The following is a 16,292-nucleotide window of genomic DNA, read 5'->3' as shown; positions in this document are numbered from 1 at the left end:
TAACCTTGATCATTAGTTAAGCACCCGGTCCTCTTTTATTTTGTGTAATATTTTTAAAGCACGTTATGTAGCACCGTATACTCATAATGAAGCAGACTACGGCACCTGTTAAGGAAGCACTTCACTCAGAAAATTTGTTGGCATTTAGACTCTGTTCAAGAGGATCTGCAGTTAGGTTTTACAGCAAGTCCTCTACACGGACCGTAAATAGAAGTACTGCTGTTCAAGTTGAGATATTTAATTTTTTATATAATCATATAATTATACATTTATTATATTTTTCGTAGCTCACGGTACGGTAGACAGTTCACAGAACCGGTTGCTGCTTGCCTGTCTAATGGCTTCCAGGGGGAATCTGATTTTTTCAGGATTTTATATAATGATGGACCGAATTTAAAATTCTGTCTTAATCTACGCATTGAGAGGTACGATCGTATGTTAAAGGTTTAGCACAGACAGACAACTATGTATCACAGTTAGAAACTCTTTTTTATCTCTTGAGGCAGCGAAACTCACTGCGCACAAATTACCTAGACTAATTCGTCTAGTATTTGAGAATGAGAACGCTTAACATCTTCCAATAAACTTTGTAGATAATTCGAAACCTTTACCACACTTTTCTCCCTCTCATTCTCCACAAAATAATGAAAGGAATAGGAAGTTTATCTCTTACTATGTTTCCGCTGTTCATGCAGTAAAACTTCATCATCAGGCATGACGTATAATTTATTACTTCTCTACTAATAACTATTCGAAACACATTTTCCAGACATTATCCACATATTCCACAGAAAGGGCCTGCAACATTATATCGTTGTACGACATAGACTTAAAATGATATGATGTCGCAAAAATTGATGAAAAAACAATCCTTGATTATAACGAAGCACAAATTACCCAGACTACGCTCTTCCAGCGTTTGACAATAAGAGCACTTAGCGATTTCCAAAAATCTTTATGTTTGTATAATATCAAATCTTTCCTGAACCTTTACTCGCTTGTATGCTTACCGTCAAATACTGAGCTGCTTCATACGTGGAACATGGATTCTTGAGATCAGCTCCCGTTGTCAGAAGTGTCCGTGTTACCTACTCCTTACGTGTCGGTCCTCGCCACGCCCACCGCTTCGACCAGTCCGCCGTACGGTCTCTCGGATCGATACGTCCCGCCATCCCACCGCCCTTAGGACGATACAGTCGCTCAATCGGACCAAACGGCCGCCACCCTGACTCCCGCGACGGACGCCATGGGTACCTCTCCACAACACCTGTTCGACTTCTTCGTTGTACCGACCGAAGCCTTCGAACCAAGTCGACACTCCTAGCCGTCGTCTGATAAGGAAGAATGCGAACGTAAACAAGGCTCGCCGCGTCGGCGCAAACATCGCCACTCGCTCACGGGTCCTCTTTTCCAGGATAATGGAGACGCAGCCTAACCAGCGGAAGGTCCTGCGCAGATGTCACCGGACGGCACTAGCGATGACCAACAAGTTTTTTTTGCCTGATGGTCAACCAGTGGATACTGCAGGATAGATCGTAACGACTGGTGCGGAGGTTCCGACTCCTGTCTTCCTGCCGACGCCTCGTGATCTCTCACCAAAATGACGCTCACATGGACACTGGACAGACCCTCGGCACGGGAGCGTGTGGGGCGACGGCGTGAGGGGCGAAACGCCTCCTCCACAGGACTGTCTACCACCCACCCTCCCTCCCTCCTCGCCCGACGAGGTTGATCTTGAATGTTACCGGAATCGACGCACGGCGCCAGCGGGTCGGGCCCTCCTTACACGCGTCCAGCACTGCGCTAGCACAGACGTACCGGTTCGCCACACAGGACGTCAGCACGGTCGGCACTCCACCAAAGTTGCTGTTCCTCCGTGATATGCTTTGGGCCAATGATCGATTATTCTTCAGCAAGTTTGTGTTGCCACGCTACCAGCAGTTTACGGATGTGACACGTACACGTCTGTAGCCAACCAATCTGGGTGCGGAGTGGCCTTTTACATACACAGAGGGATCCCGGTCATCGGTATGACACTGCTCCCGCCCGGACAGGACAACCCTTGGCGTGCACGTCATCGATATCTGGTTTCACGAATCGGCGGCAGCGGTCCACGTTCTTCGCAGATGATGTGGCCCATCCGATTTCCAGATGCTTTTATCGCTTCGTTGTGGGCGGCGATTTCGACTGCATCCTCACCTGAAGGACGATTCACTTGTCGCCATGGCCTATGCTGTGTACCCTAGTCGAAGACTTCCGTTCGTTGACATTTGGGTGACGACCCACTCCGATACCCCGGTTACGAGGGATGGAACTTAAATTGTGGCAACTATTTATTCAGAGCCGATACAGAAGGGTTACATGTTTGCACCTGTTACTGTCCTTCAAAGTAATCACCAGCGTTGCGCAGAACCCGTTGCCAGCGATGTGGAAGGCGTAGTATACCGTCAGCAGAGCCTGTTCTGTTGATGGTGCGAATGGAGCGGTCTACTGCCTGTCGAATCTTTGGAACAGTTCTGAAGCGAATGCCAGGAAGTGGTTCCTTCATCTTCGGAATCAAATCAAAGTCACAAGGACTTAAGTCGACCGAACAGAGCAGCCACAGCTTGCGCTGTATGCATCCTCGCATTGTCGTGCAAAATGACGGGTTCATCACCCATTCATCCTCACTATCAAGACATGCACAGTGTTCCCGTCACTCTTTGTGGACGCCATTCATCATTACTCCTCCCGCTGCCTCTGTGGTCCAAGTCAATGGGAGATTTGCTGGACCGATAGGAATCGGTCCAGCAAATCTCCCATTGACTTGTTCTGCAAGTCAGGGATGCCCCATGCCCACACTACCATATGCCATCGCACTGGAATCCCTCATCGCCAGTCTTACAACTCACCTACAGGATTTCACCTTGTGATCATAATGTCACTGCAGGACCTATGCAGAGGATCTCCTAATTCCCTTCTGTTCCCCGCTGGAATTCAATGACGCCATCCACTGGATTCAGCACTGGGGACATATGTCAGGTCGCATCCTTAACGTTCATAAGTCGATGATGATGCACATCAGGCATGGACTCCAGGTTGTGGAACCAGACGCATTTCCCATCAGTACCACTCTTTGTTACTTACGGACAGACTTTACAGGCTCCACACACTTTCCACTGGATTTTACAGCCCATGTGGCACTATGTTCACTTCCATGTCCAGTGCAGCTTGAACCAACACCAGCATGTATGTGGCCTCTAAACTGGTATTTGTTGCCCAGATCCTCCCGATGCCATTACATCTTGGTCCCCGACTTAAATCGGCCCTCGGATACTTCGCGTCAGCAGGTACCCTTTGCGAGGTCCGCTACAACATTGTCTCCTCTAAAAGGTGGCGTCAGACTCGTCAAATTGCGAGCGCGAACCATCGCGCTTTTTGTGAATACTATACTACGGCAATGGTGGGCGTCCTCCCGGAACTTAACACGTAGTCTCTTGGAATCCTCCGACGAACTTCTCCCCAAATGCTTTTTGTGGCACTGGTGGGGGTCCTCCCAGACCTTAACACGTAGTCTCTTGGATATCCTCCGACGAACTTCTCCCCAAATGCTTTTTGTGGCACTGGTGGGGGTCCTCCCGGACCTTAACATGTAGTCTCTTGGATATCCTCCGACGAACTTCTCCCCAAATGCTTTTTGTGGCACTGGTGGGGGTCCTCCCGGACCTTAACACGTAGTCTCTTGGATATCCTCCGACGAACTTCTCCCCAAATGCTTTTTGTTGCACTGGTGGGGGTCCTCCCGGACCTTAACACGTAGTCTCTTGGATATCCTCCGACGAACTTCTGCCCAAATGCTTTTTGTGGCACTGGTGGGGGTCCTCCCAGACCTTAACACGTAGTCTCTTGGATATCCTCCGACGAACTTCTCCCCAAATGCTTTTTGTGGCGCTGGTGGGGGTCCTCCCGGACCTTAACACGTAGTCTCTTGGATGTCCTCCGACGAACTTCTGCCCAAATGCTTTTTGTGGCACTGGTGGGGGTCCTCCCGGACCTTAACACGTAGTCTCTTGGATATCCTTCGACGAACTTCTCCCCAAATGCTTTTTGTGGCACTGGTGGGGGTCCTCCCTGACCTTAACACGTAGTCTCTTGGATATCCTCCGAAGAACTTCTCCCCAAATGCTTTTTGTGGCACTGGTGGTGGTCCTCCCGGACCTTAACACGTAGTCTCTTGGATATCCTCCGACGAACTTCTGCCCAAATGCTTTTTGTTGCAGTGGTGGGGGTCCTCCCGGACCTTAACACGTAGTCTCTTGGATATCCTCCGACGAACTTCTCCCCAAATGTTTTTTGTTGCACTGGTGGGGGTCCTCCCGGACCTTAACACGTAGTCTCTTGGATATCCTCCGACGAACTTCTGCCCAAATGCTTTTTGTAGCACTGGTGGGCGTCCTCCCGGACCTTAACACGTAGTCTCTTGGATATCCTCCGACGAACTTCTGCCCAAATGCTTTTTGTTGCAGTGGTGGGGGTCCTCCCGGACCTTAACACATAGTCTCTTGGATATCCTCCGACGAACTTCTCCCCAAATGCTTTTTGTGGCACTGGTGGGGGTCCTCCCAGACCTTAACACGTAGTCTCTTGGATATCCTCCGACGAACTTCTGCCCAAATGCTTTTTGTGGCACTGGTGGGGGTCGTCCCGGATCTTAACACGTAGTCTCTTGCATATCCTCCGACGAACTTCTGCCCAAATGCTTTTTGTGGCACTGGTGGGGGTCCTCCCGGAACTTAACACGTAGTCTCTTGGATATCCTCCGACGAACTTCTGCCCAAATGCTTTTTGTTGCAGTGGTGGGGGTCCTCCCAGTCCATAACACGTAGTCTCTTGGATATCCTCCGACGAACTTCTGCCCAAATGCTTTTTGTGGCACTGGTGGGGGTCCTCCCGGACCTTAACACGTAGTCTCTTGGATATCCTCCGACGAACTTCTCCCCAAATGCTTTTTGTTGCAGTGGTGGGGGTCCTCCCAGACCTTAACACATAGTCTCTTGGATATCCTCCGACGAACTTCTCCCCAAATGCTTTTTGTGGCACTGGTGGGGGTGCTCCCAGACCTTAACACATAGTCTCTTGGATATCCTCCGACGAACTTCTCCCCAAATGCTTTTTGTGGCACTGGTGGGGGTCCTCCCGGACCTTAACACGTAGTCTCTTGGATATCCTCCGACGAACTTCTCCCCAAATGCTTTTTGTGGCACTGGTGGGGGTCCTCCCAGACCTTAACACGTAGTCTCTTGGATATCCTCCGACGAACTTCTGCCCAAATGCTTTTTGTTGCAGTGGTGGGGGTCCTCCCGGACCTTAACACGTAGTCTCTTGGATATCCTCCGACGAACGTCTGCCCAAATGCTTTTTGTGGCACTGGTGGGGGTCCTCCCGGACCTTAACACGTAGTCTCTTGGATATCCTCCGACGAACTTCTCCCCAAATGCTTTTTGTTGCAGTGGTGGGGGTCCTCCGGACCTTAACACGTAGTCTCTTGGATATCCTCCGACGAACTTCTCCCCAAATGCTTTTTGTGGCACTGGTGGGGGTCCTCCCGGACCTTAACACGTAGTCTCTTGGATATCCTCCGACGAACTTCTGCCCAAATGCCTTTTGTTGCAGTGGTGGGGGTCCTCCCGGACCTTAACACGTAGTCTCTTGGATATCCTCCGACAAACTTCTGCCCAAATGCTTTTTGTTGCAGTGGTGGGGGTCCTCCCGGACCTTAACACGTAGTCTCTTGGATATCCTCCGACGAACTTCTGCCCAAATGCTTTTTGTTGCACTGGTGGGGGTCCTCCCGGACCTTAACACGTAGTCTCTTGGATATCCTCCGACGAACTTCTCCCCAAATGCTTTTTGTTGCAGTGGTGGGGGTCCTCCCAGACCTTAACACGTAGTCTCTTGGATATCCTCCGACGAACTTCTGCCCAAATGCTTTTTGTGGCACTGGTGGGGGTCCTCCCAGACCTTAACACGTAGTCTCTTGGATATCCTCCGACGAACTTCTGCCCAAATGCTTTTTGTTGCAGTGGTGGGGGTCCTCCCGGACCTTAACACATAGTCTCTTGGATATCCTCCGACGAACTTCTGCCCAAATGCTTTTTGTGGCTCTGGTGGGGGTCCTCCCGGACCTTAACACGTAGTCTCTTGGATATCCTCCGACGAACTTCTCCCCAATTGCTTTTTGTTGCAGTGGTGGGGGTCCTCCCGGACCTTAACACGTAGTCTCTTGGATATCCTCCGACGAACTTCTCCCCAAATGCTTTTTGTGGCACTGGTGGGGGTCCTCCCAGACCTTAACACGTAGTCTCTTGGATATCCTCCGACGAACTTCTGCCCAAATGCTTTTTGTTGCAGTGGTGGGGGTCCTCCCAGACCTTAACACGTAGTCTCTTGGATATCCTCCGACGAACTTCTGCCCAAATGCCTTTTGTTGCAGTGGTGGGGGTCCTCCCGGACCTTAACACGTAGTCTCTTGGATATCCTCCGACGAACTTCTGCCCAAAAGGTTTTAATGGCAAGGTGGGGGTCCTCCCGGACCTTAACACGTAGTCTCTTCGATATCCTCCGACGAACTTCTCCCCAAATGCTTTTTGTTGCAGTGGTGGGGGTCCTCCCAGACCTTAACACGTAGTCTCTTGGATATCCTCCGACGAACTTCTCCCCAAATGCTTTTTGTGGCACTGGTGGGGGTCCTCCCAGACCTTAACACGTAGTCTCTTGGATATCCTCCGACGAACTTCTGCCCAAATGCTTTTTGTAGCACTGGTGGGCGTCCTCCCGGACCTTAACACGTAGTCTCTTGGATATCCTCCGACGAACTTCTGCCCAAATGCTTTTTGTTGCAGTGGTGGGGGTCCTCCCGGACCTTAACACATAGTCTCTTGGATATCCTCCGACGAACTTCTCCCCAAATGCTTTTTGTGGCACTGGTGGGGGTCCTCCCAGACCTTAACACGTAGTCTCTTGGATATCCTCCGACGAACTTCTGCCCAAATGCTTTTTGTTGCAGTGGTGGGGGTCCTCTCGGACCTTAACACGTAGTCTCTTGGATATCCTCCGACGAACTTCTGCCCAAATGCTTTTTGTGGCACTGGTGGGTGTCCTCCCGGACCTTAACACGTAGTCTCTTGGATATCCTCCGACGAACTTCTCCCCAATTGCTTTTTGTTGCAGTGGTGGGGGTCCTCCCGGACCTTAACACGTAGTCTCTTGGATATCCTCCGACGAACTTCTCCCCAAATGCTTTTTGTGGCACTGGTGGGGGTCCTCCCGGACCTTAACACGTAGTCTCTTGGATATCCTCCGACGAACTTCTCCCCAAATGCTTTTTGTGGCATTGGTGGGGGTCCTCCCGGACCTTAACATGTAGTCTCTTGGATATCCTCCGACGAACTTCTGCCCAAATGCTTTATGTTGCAGTGGTGGGGGTCCTTCCAGACCTTAACACGTAGTCTCTTGGATATCCTCCGACGAACTTCTGCCCAAATGCCTTTTGTTGCAGTGGTGTGGGTCCTCCCGGCCCTTAACACGTAGTCTCTTGAATATCCTCCGACGAACTTCTGCCCAAATGCTTTTTGTGGCACTGGTGGGGGTTCTCCCGGCCCTTAACACGTAGTCTCTTGGATATCCTCCGACGAACTTCTGCCCAAATGCTTTTTGTTGCACTGGTGGGGGTCCTCCCGGACCGTAACACGTAGTCTCTTGGATATCCTCCAACGAACTTCTCCCCAAATGCTTTTTGTTGCAGTGGTGGGGGTCCTCCCAGACCTTAACACATAGTCTCTTGGATATCCTCCGACGAACGTCTGCCCAAATGCTTTTTGTGGCACTGGTGGGGGTCCTCCCAGACCTTAACACGTAGTCTCTTGGATATCCTCCGACGAACTTCTGCCCAAATGCTTTTTGTTGCAGTGGTGGGGGTCCTCCCGGACCTTAACACATAGTCTCTTGGATATCCTCCGACGAACTTCTCCCCAAATGCTTTTTGTGGCACTGGTGGGGGTCCTCCCGGACCTTAACACGTATTCTCTTGGATATCTTCCGACGAACTTCTCCCCAAATGCTTTTTGTGGCACTGGTGGGGGTCCTCCCAGACCTTAACACGTAGTCTCTTGGATATCCTCCGACGAACTTCTCCCCAAATGCTTTTTGTTGCAGTGGTGGGGGTCCTCCCAGACCTTAACACGTAGTCTCTTGGATATCCTCCGACGAACTTCTGCCCAAATGCTTTTTGTGGCACTGGTGGGGGTCCTTCCGGACCTTAACACGTAGTCTCTTGGATATCCTCCGACGAACTTCCGCCCAAATGCTTTTTGTGGCACTGGTGGGGGTCCTCCCAGACCTTAACACGTAGTCTCTTGGATATCCTCCGACGAACTTCTGCCCAAATGCTTTTTGTTGTAGTGGTGGGGGTCCTCCCGGACCTTAACACATAGTCTCTTGGATATCCTCCGACGAACTTCTCCCCAAATGCTTTTTGTGGCACTGGTGGGGGTCCTCCCGGACCTTAACACGTATTCTCTTGGATATCTTCCGACGAACTTCTCCCCAAATGCTTTTTGTGGCACTGGTGGGGGTCCTCCCAGACCTTAACACGTAGTCTCTTGGATATCCTCCGACGAACTTCTCCCCAAATGCTTTTTGTTGCAGTGGTGGGGGTCCTCCCAGACCTTAACACGTAGTCTCTTGGATATCCTCCGACGAACTTCTGCCCAAATGCTTTTTGTGGCACTGGTGGGGGTCCTTCCGGACCTTAACACGTAGTCTCTTGGATATCCTCCGACGAACTTCCGCCCAAATGCTTTTTGTGGCACTGGTGGGGGTCCTCCCGGACCTTAACACGTAGTCTCTTGGATATCCTCCGACGAACTTCTGCCCAAATGCTTTTTGTGGCACTGGTGGGGGTCCTTCCGGACCTTAACACGTAGTCTCTTGGATATCCTCCGACGAACTTCTCCTTAAATGCTTTTTGTTGCAGTGGTGGGGGTCCTCCCGGACCTTAACACGTAGTCTCTTGGATATCCTCCGACGAACTTCTCCCAAAATGCCGATCGACATATCACTCATCTCCGTCTTAATGTACCATATCGTATCTTATTTCATAGCATTCAGCTACGTTCGGTACGATCTCCTGGTCACCTGCCGCCCTGTGCTAAGGGCTGTTATCCTTTGTGTGCATCGCCCACTCCTCACAGGCCTGTGGAAGTAGAGTACGTAGACGTTAATTGGCAGATGTTCTGGGGTTGCGTCCATGCACCTATTTTTAGCATCGTATGTGTCTGCACTCTGGCATGTCGTTGTGCAGTGGTAAATTCCTGATCAGTTGTCGCCCTCATCATATAGGACTGGCTACTTCGCCACTTTGCTTTGGCTGCCAAGCCGACAACACCGACGCTCTGAAACAGGACGTTTGGCTCCTCATCCTGTGCATCGTGGGCTGTTACCTCTGTGCTGCGCCAATGCCGGTTCCACGGAGTTCATCCTATTGGCCCAGACTTCACACTACGTGCTTACGAAACACCAACCAAACATCCGGTTTCGAAGTCAGGTGTTAGAATGCCTCTTTCACAACAGTCCACACAGAGTCCTTAACTTCTGGAATTGGGACGTGATCGCGCAAAGTATGCTCAGCCGGTTACCGACGAACTTTTTTGTTTTCCTTTGCTGGATACCCTTAACAGCCTAACCAAACATAACTAAAAAAATTTTAAAAATTCGGTAGAGCACTTCACAAAAACAAAAAATAGTAAAAAAGTGAACGGGGGATATGGGTTCGAATGTCGACTTTAGAAAAAAAAAAATTTCATCCTCTGTACAAATTTTCATTCGTCGTTTCTGTCTGCATACATACATCAGAAGGGAATCCGTTGTTGCAAATGATTTACATCTTTAATCGGGAAGAACACCACTGATATTCTTGATATCACCTTCTATACAGACGTCGTCAGATTCCGACTCTCCTGTCACGTTAACACACAGAACTCAAGATTATGGTCAACGGAGAGTCATCGAGGTGTGCTTGAAGAGCCATTGCACAACCGTAAAATTGGAACGTGGATAGAAATATTTAGACGGCGCTCTATTGGTCTTTTATTTTTTGAAGAAACCGTGGACAGTTTACGGTACTGTTTCAATAAATATCCACGACTTCATTGGTCAGCTAAAGGAAAACGAAATCAATGACAAGATAATGCTACTATGTACGCAGCTAACAACACTGTGCTTCTTCTGTAAGAGTTCTTTAGGAAGCGTGTCATCTCAACAAACCTATGGTCCCCTCGTTCGCAGGACCTTACTCATCTGGCTTTCTTCTCTGGGGAGCAGCAAAATCTGTTGTGTATCGCAATAGCCCACGTACGCTTTGTGATTGGGAAACTTAAGTAACTGGGTGTTGTTGTTGTATGATCTTCAGTCCTGAGACTGGTTTGATGCAGCTCTCCATGCTACTCTATCCTGTGCAAGCTTCTTCATCTCCCAATACGTACTGCAGCCTACATCCTTCTGAATCTGCTTAGTGTATCCATCTCTTGGTCTCCTCTACGATTTTTACCCCCACACGCTGTCCTCCAACGCTAAATTTGTGATCCCTTGATGCCTCAGAACATGTCCTACCAACCGGTCCCTTCTTCTTGTCAAGTTGTGCCACAAACTCCTCTTCACCCCAATTCTATTAAATACCTCCTCATTAGTTATGTGATCTACCCATCTAATCTTCAGCATTCCTCTGTAGCACCACATTTAGAAAGCTTCTTTTCTCTTCTTATCCAAACTATTTAACATCTATGTTTCACTTCCATACATGGCTACAATCCATACAAATACTTTCAGGAACGACTTCCTGACACTTATATCTATACTCAATGTTAACAAATATCTCTTCTTCAGAAACTCTTTCTTTTCCATTGCCAGTCTACATTTTATATCTGCTCTACTTCGACCATAATCAGTTATTTTGCTCCCAAAATAGCAAAACTCCTTTTCTACTTTAAGTGTTTCATTTCCTAATCTAATTCCCTCAGCATCACCCGACTTAATTCGACTACATTCCATTATCCTTGTTTTGCTTTTGTTGATGTTTATCTTATATCCTCCTTTCAAGACACTGTCCATTCCGTTCAACTGCTCTTCCAAGTCCTTTGCTTAAAATGTCATCGGTGAACCTCAAAGTTTTTATTTGTGCTCCATGGATTTTAATTCCTACTCCGAATTTTTCTTCTGTTTCCTTTACTGCTTGCTCAATATACAGATTGAACAACATCGAGGAAACGCTACAACCCTGTCTCACTCCCTTCCCAACCACTGCTTCCCTTTCATGCCCCTCGACTCTTATAACTGCCATCTGGTTTCTGTACAAATTGTAAATAGCCTTCCGCTCGCTGTATTTACTCCTGATACCTTTAGAATTTGAAAGAGAGTATTCCAGTCAACATTGTCAAAAGCTTTCTGTAAGTCTACAAATGCTAGGAACGTAGGTTTGCCTTTCCTTAATCTTTCTTCTAAGATAAGTCGTAAGGTCAGTATTGCCTCACGTGTTACAATATTTCTACGGAATCCTAACTGATCTTCCCCGACGTCGGCTACTACCAGTTTTTTCATTCGTCTGTAAAGAATTCGCGTTAGTATTTTGCAGCTGTGACTTATTAAACTGAAAGTTCGGTAATTTTCACATCTGTCAACACCTGCTTTCTTTGGGATTGGAATTATTATAGTCTTCTTGAAGTCTGATGGTATTTCGCCTGTTTGATACATCTTGCTCATCGGATGGTAGAGTTTTGTCATGACTGACTCTCCCAAGGCCGTCAGTAGTTCTAACGGAATGTTGTCTATTCCCGGGGCCTTGTTTCGACTCAGGTCTTTCAGTGCTCTGTCAAACTCTTCACGCAGTATCTTATCTCCCATTTCGTCTTCATCTACATTCTCTTCCATTTCCATAATATTGTCCTTAAGTACATCGCCCTTGTATAGACCCTCTATATATTCCTTCCATCTTTCTGCTTTTCCTTCTTTGCTTAGAACTGGATTTCCATCTGAGCTTTTGATATTCATACAAGAGGTTATCTTTTCTCCAAAGGTCTCTTTAATTTTTCTGTAGGCAGTATCTATCATATCCTAATGCGATAAGCCTCTACACATTTGTCCTCTAGCCATCCCTGCTTAGCCATTTTGCACTTCCTGTCGATCTCATTTTTGAGACGTTTGTATTCCTTTTTGCCTGCTTCATTTACTGCATTTTTATACTTTCTCCTTTCGTCAATTAAATTCAATATTTCTTCTGTTACCCAAGGATTTCTACTAGCCATCGTCTTTTTACCTACCTGATCCTCTGCTGCCTTCACTATTTCATTCCTCAGAGCTACCCATTCTTCTTCTACTGTATTTCTTTCGCCCATTCTTGTCAATTGTTCCCTTATGCTCTCCCTGAAACTCTGTATAACCTCTGGTTTAGTCAGTTTATCTAGGTCCCATCTCCTTAAATTCTCCTTTTTGTAGTTTCTTCAGTTTTAATCTACAGTTCATAACCAATAGATTGTGGTCAGAGACCACATCTGCCCCTGGAAATGTCTTACAATTTAAAACCTGTTTCCTAAATCTCTGTCTTACCATGATATAATCTGATACCTTCTAGTATCTCCAGGATTCTTCCATGTATACAACCTTCTTTTATGATTCTTGAACCAAGTGTTAGTTATGACTAAGTAACTAGGCAGGTGAGAAGAATTTCAAATCAGATCTGCAGAAAGTGTTTTTCAAAAAAATTACATGAGTTCCGGCTTGTATAGCCTTGGGTGCCATTTTGAACATATGTTGTGGGTTGGCAGGAGAGCCAACACCGGGTTACAAGAGGAAGCCGAAAGGCACGCGTTTTAGCTCACGCAGGCTGGCGTGAGGTCTGGAACAGGTCAAGGAAATTAGAATGTAGAAAAAACGGACGTAGCTGGTGGAATACTTATCTTTAATCCATTAATGGTGAACGTCGCTCTTGACGGTACATTATTCACAGTATCAATAGTAACTGGTAATGGCGCCTTGCTAGGTCGTAGCAAATGACGTAGGCGAAGGCTATGCTAACTATCGTCTCGGCAAATGAGAGCGTATTTTGTCAACGAACCATCGCTAGCAAAGTCGGCTGTACAACTGGGGCGAGTGCTAGGAAGACTCTCTAGACCTGCCGTGTGGCGGCGCTCGGTCTGCAATCACTGATAGTGGCGACACGCGGGTCCGACGTTTACTACCGGACCGCGGCCGATCTAAAGGCTACCACCTAGCAAATGTGGTGTCTGGCGGTGACACCACATGTTACAACAGCACAGCATCTTTGTGAACACCTTGTACATAATTGCACCATCTCTGAAAATTCTGAGGTTACTATTAGTAGTCTGTCAGATCATTAACATACATCATGAAGAGCAAGGATCCCAACACTTTTCCCTGGAGCATGATTAATGTTACTTCTACATCTGTCGATGAGTCACCGTCCAAGTTAATATGCTGCCTTTTCCCTACCAAGAAATCCTCAGCCCTGTCACATATTTCGTTTGAGACTACATCCTGTCGTACTTTCGGAACGGCCCTTGGTATGGGAGTGAGTGAAACATTTTTCAGGCTCCAGGAAGGTACCGCCTCTACCTTACTGCCTTGATTCATTGTTTTCAGGATGTCAGTGAGAAAAGCAATAGATGTCTTTCTGTGTGACAGTTATTTTCGGAATCCCTTCTGGTAGTCATGGAGGAGGTCATTCTGTTCGGAGTACCTCGTTATGTTTGAGCTCAGAACATATTACAATATTCTACATCATATGGATGTCAATGATGCCGGACTGTAGTTTTGTGGACTACTTCTGCTACCTGTCCTGTAGACAGCTGTTACATTGCAACTACTGACAAGGTATTTTTTGTTCGAAAGATCTATCGTAAATTATGGTTAATGAAGTGGATTACCCATACGCAACATTTCATAGAAACTGACAGGGATTCCGAAGAGCTTTATAGCCCCATTCCAAAGAACTCTCGACGCTACTGAGACTAATCTCTCTATCCCTTATTCCTGTAGAATTGCGAGAATTTAGCTTGTCTGGTAACTGCGAGATATCTGCTGTCGATAACCCCCTTACTCTAACAATCGATGTGATAAGATACAGCAGTCAGATGTGTGGCATGATGCAATTTCAGATCTTCCATACAAATTTCAAATAACTTGCGCGTAATCGATGGCAAAACATTTACTAACACAAGCGACCACGCGAAAACAAGTAACACGTTAGGTTCTAAGATATAATAAGTTTAACATGATATATGGATAATATTATTGTCTTTTTCTGTAACAGCCGCGCCATATCCACGTACATCGTCTCAAAATATGCAAAAGACGACTCTCTGTACCCGAAAGATGTGAACAAACGTGTTCTCGTCGACCAAAAGCTGTTTTTCGATCAAGATCTATTCAACAGATTGGCCAGCGTTTTCGTAAGTACAACGTTGCTCGTTTCTATGTATATGTATAAACGACTCTCACGTGTTTAAACTGATTATCTCATTTCTCGCTTTAGCTCCAATAACAGCAGTAGTCACTGTCCTTGATTTACCTCAGAATCCTGAAAATCCCACTACATTAATTTCCGACATTAGTCACAATCTCGTCCCGAATTTGTCTAACGGCCCCATACCTGCCAGGCCACAGAGACTGTAACACCATGAGGACGGTATGAGACCTACATTAAACTGGTGTTACGCATACTACAGGCACGGATATCTAAATTATTAGCTTCTCAGCTCTACTGCACAAAGTTGATAGAAGTACCGCCATCTACATTTCTCATTTAGGGAAAGATAACGCAGCGAGTCACTTATTTGGAAATCATATCCGAATGTTGTTTGTTTGTGGTAATATCATTTTATGACACATGTTAGAAGTTTAGCTAGCATCTTATTATCAATAATCTTAAGTAATTGTACTGTTATAATATTAAATATAATATTACACGGGAAACATTTCCTGAGATTCTACAAAATAAGCATTTGTTTCGTCACGAAACGGCTTTCGACTTCTTGGTCATCTTCAGGTGACAGCTTCATATCGCAAACACGGCTACAATGACGTACGAGTTACACACACATTATTTACACAGAAGGTACACAAGATTAAAAAATATGACATGTAGAATGTTTACACAGGAAAGTATTACATTTTTTGTCACGCAGAAATAAGTACATTAACTAAAAAAGGAAACAATTTTTTTGTGAATGTACTTTTAACAACTGATGAAAAATAATTGTTAATTTATAATTTCAATCTATTACTTGTAACTAAAACTAAATTTGAAAGAAAGAAAAACGGAAATCGAGTTTGATCATCTAATACTAAGATGGCATGTGTCACATATATTGTGTATAATCATACCTGCGTGTCAAAAAATGTAATACCTCTTTATGTAAACACTATATATCATATTTGTACCTTTTGTATCTTCTGTGTAAACGGTAGTTGTGTAAGTAGCACGTCATTTGTGACATTCAGTTGTGACTTGAATATGGCCTAAGAAGCTGAAAGCCGGTTCGTGACCAAATAAATCTAATTTCGCATAACGTCAGGAAGTTTTGCCTGCCAAGCACTAACGGAAAGTAATCCACGCTATTATAAGAGAATATTTCTCCTACTTACCTCATGTCGATTCTCCATCAGTGGCATTATCGTTGTTAGCACAGTTGTGTAATCGGAAATTCCTGTTTGCTAAAAGACTATTTTCTCAGGCTGGGACTCATGCCATGTTCATACATGGTCTTGTAAACATGCCTTTGCATTTGTTCTTCTACATATTTTATTCATTCTTTTGTTATTTTTCCGCATCACCCTGACAGTTTACAAGTAGTACTTCCTCATCACATTCTCACAAGACTGCTGAATCTTTGATATCAGTAGACTCAAACCCAGCATTTCAACGTGAACAAAAGAAATTCACTTATCAGAGTGAGATTTTCACTCTCCAGCGGAGTGTGCGCTGATATGAAACTTCCTGGCAGATTAAAACTGTGTGCCCGACCGAGACTCGAACTCGGGACATTTTCCCGCGAAAGGCATAGGTCCCGAGTTCGAGTCTCGGTCGGGCACACAGTTTTAATCTGCCAGGAAGTTTCAAATTCACTTATGTCACACATTTTTGGTTTACCATTTACAATCTTTATTAAACAATAATATTAGTTACGAATGTATAATACAACAAATGTTTTCCCTTGTAGTTTATTACATACAAATAAGTGACA

The 16,292-nt window shown here is 46.2% G+C and overlaps 1 protein-coding gene across 1 annotated transcript in view; it reads left to right on the top strand.

Moving 5' to 3' along the window:
- The window catches only part of LOC126234821 (glutathione S-transferase 1-1-like), a 47,511-nt gene that overhangs the window by 19,520 nt on the left and 11,699 nt on the right, over positions 1 to 16,292 (top strand). The window contains exon 4 of the mRNA XM_049943567.1: positions 14,360 to 14,498. Within this exon, the coding sequence (XP_049799524.1) occupies positions 14,360 to 14,498 (139 nt within the window). The remainder of the gene's footprint in view (positions 1 to 14,359; positions 14,499 to 16,292) is intronic.

This window comes from Schistocerca nitens, chromosome 2, assembly GCF_023898315.1.
Source record: "Schistocerca nitens isolate TAMUIC-IGC-003100 chromosome 2, iqSchNite1.1, whole genome shotgun sequence".
NCBI lineage: Eukaryota > Metazoa > Arthropoda > Insecta > Orthoptera > Acrididae > Schistocerca > Schistocerca nitens.
Note: the sequence above shows the minus strand (reverse complement) of the source record. Positions and strands in the feature narration are given on the sequence as shown.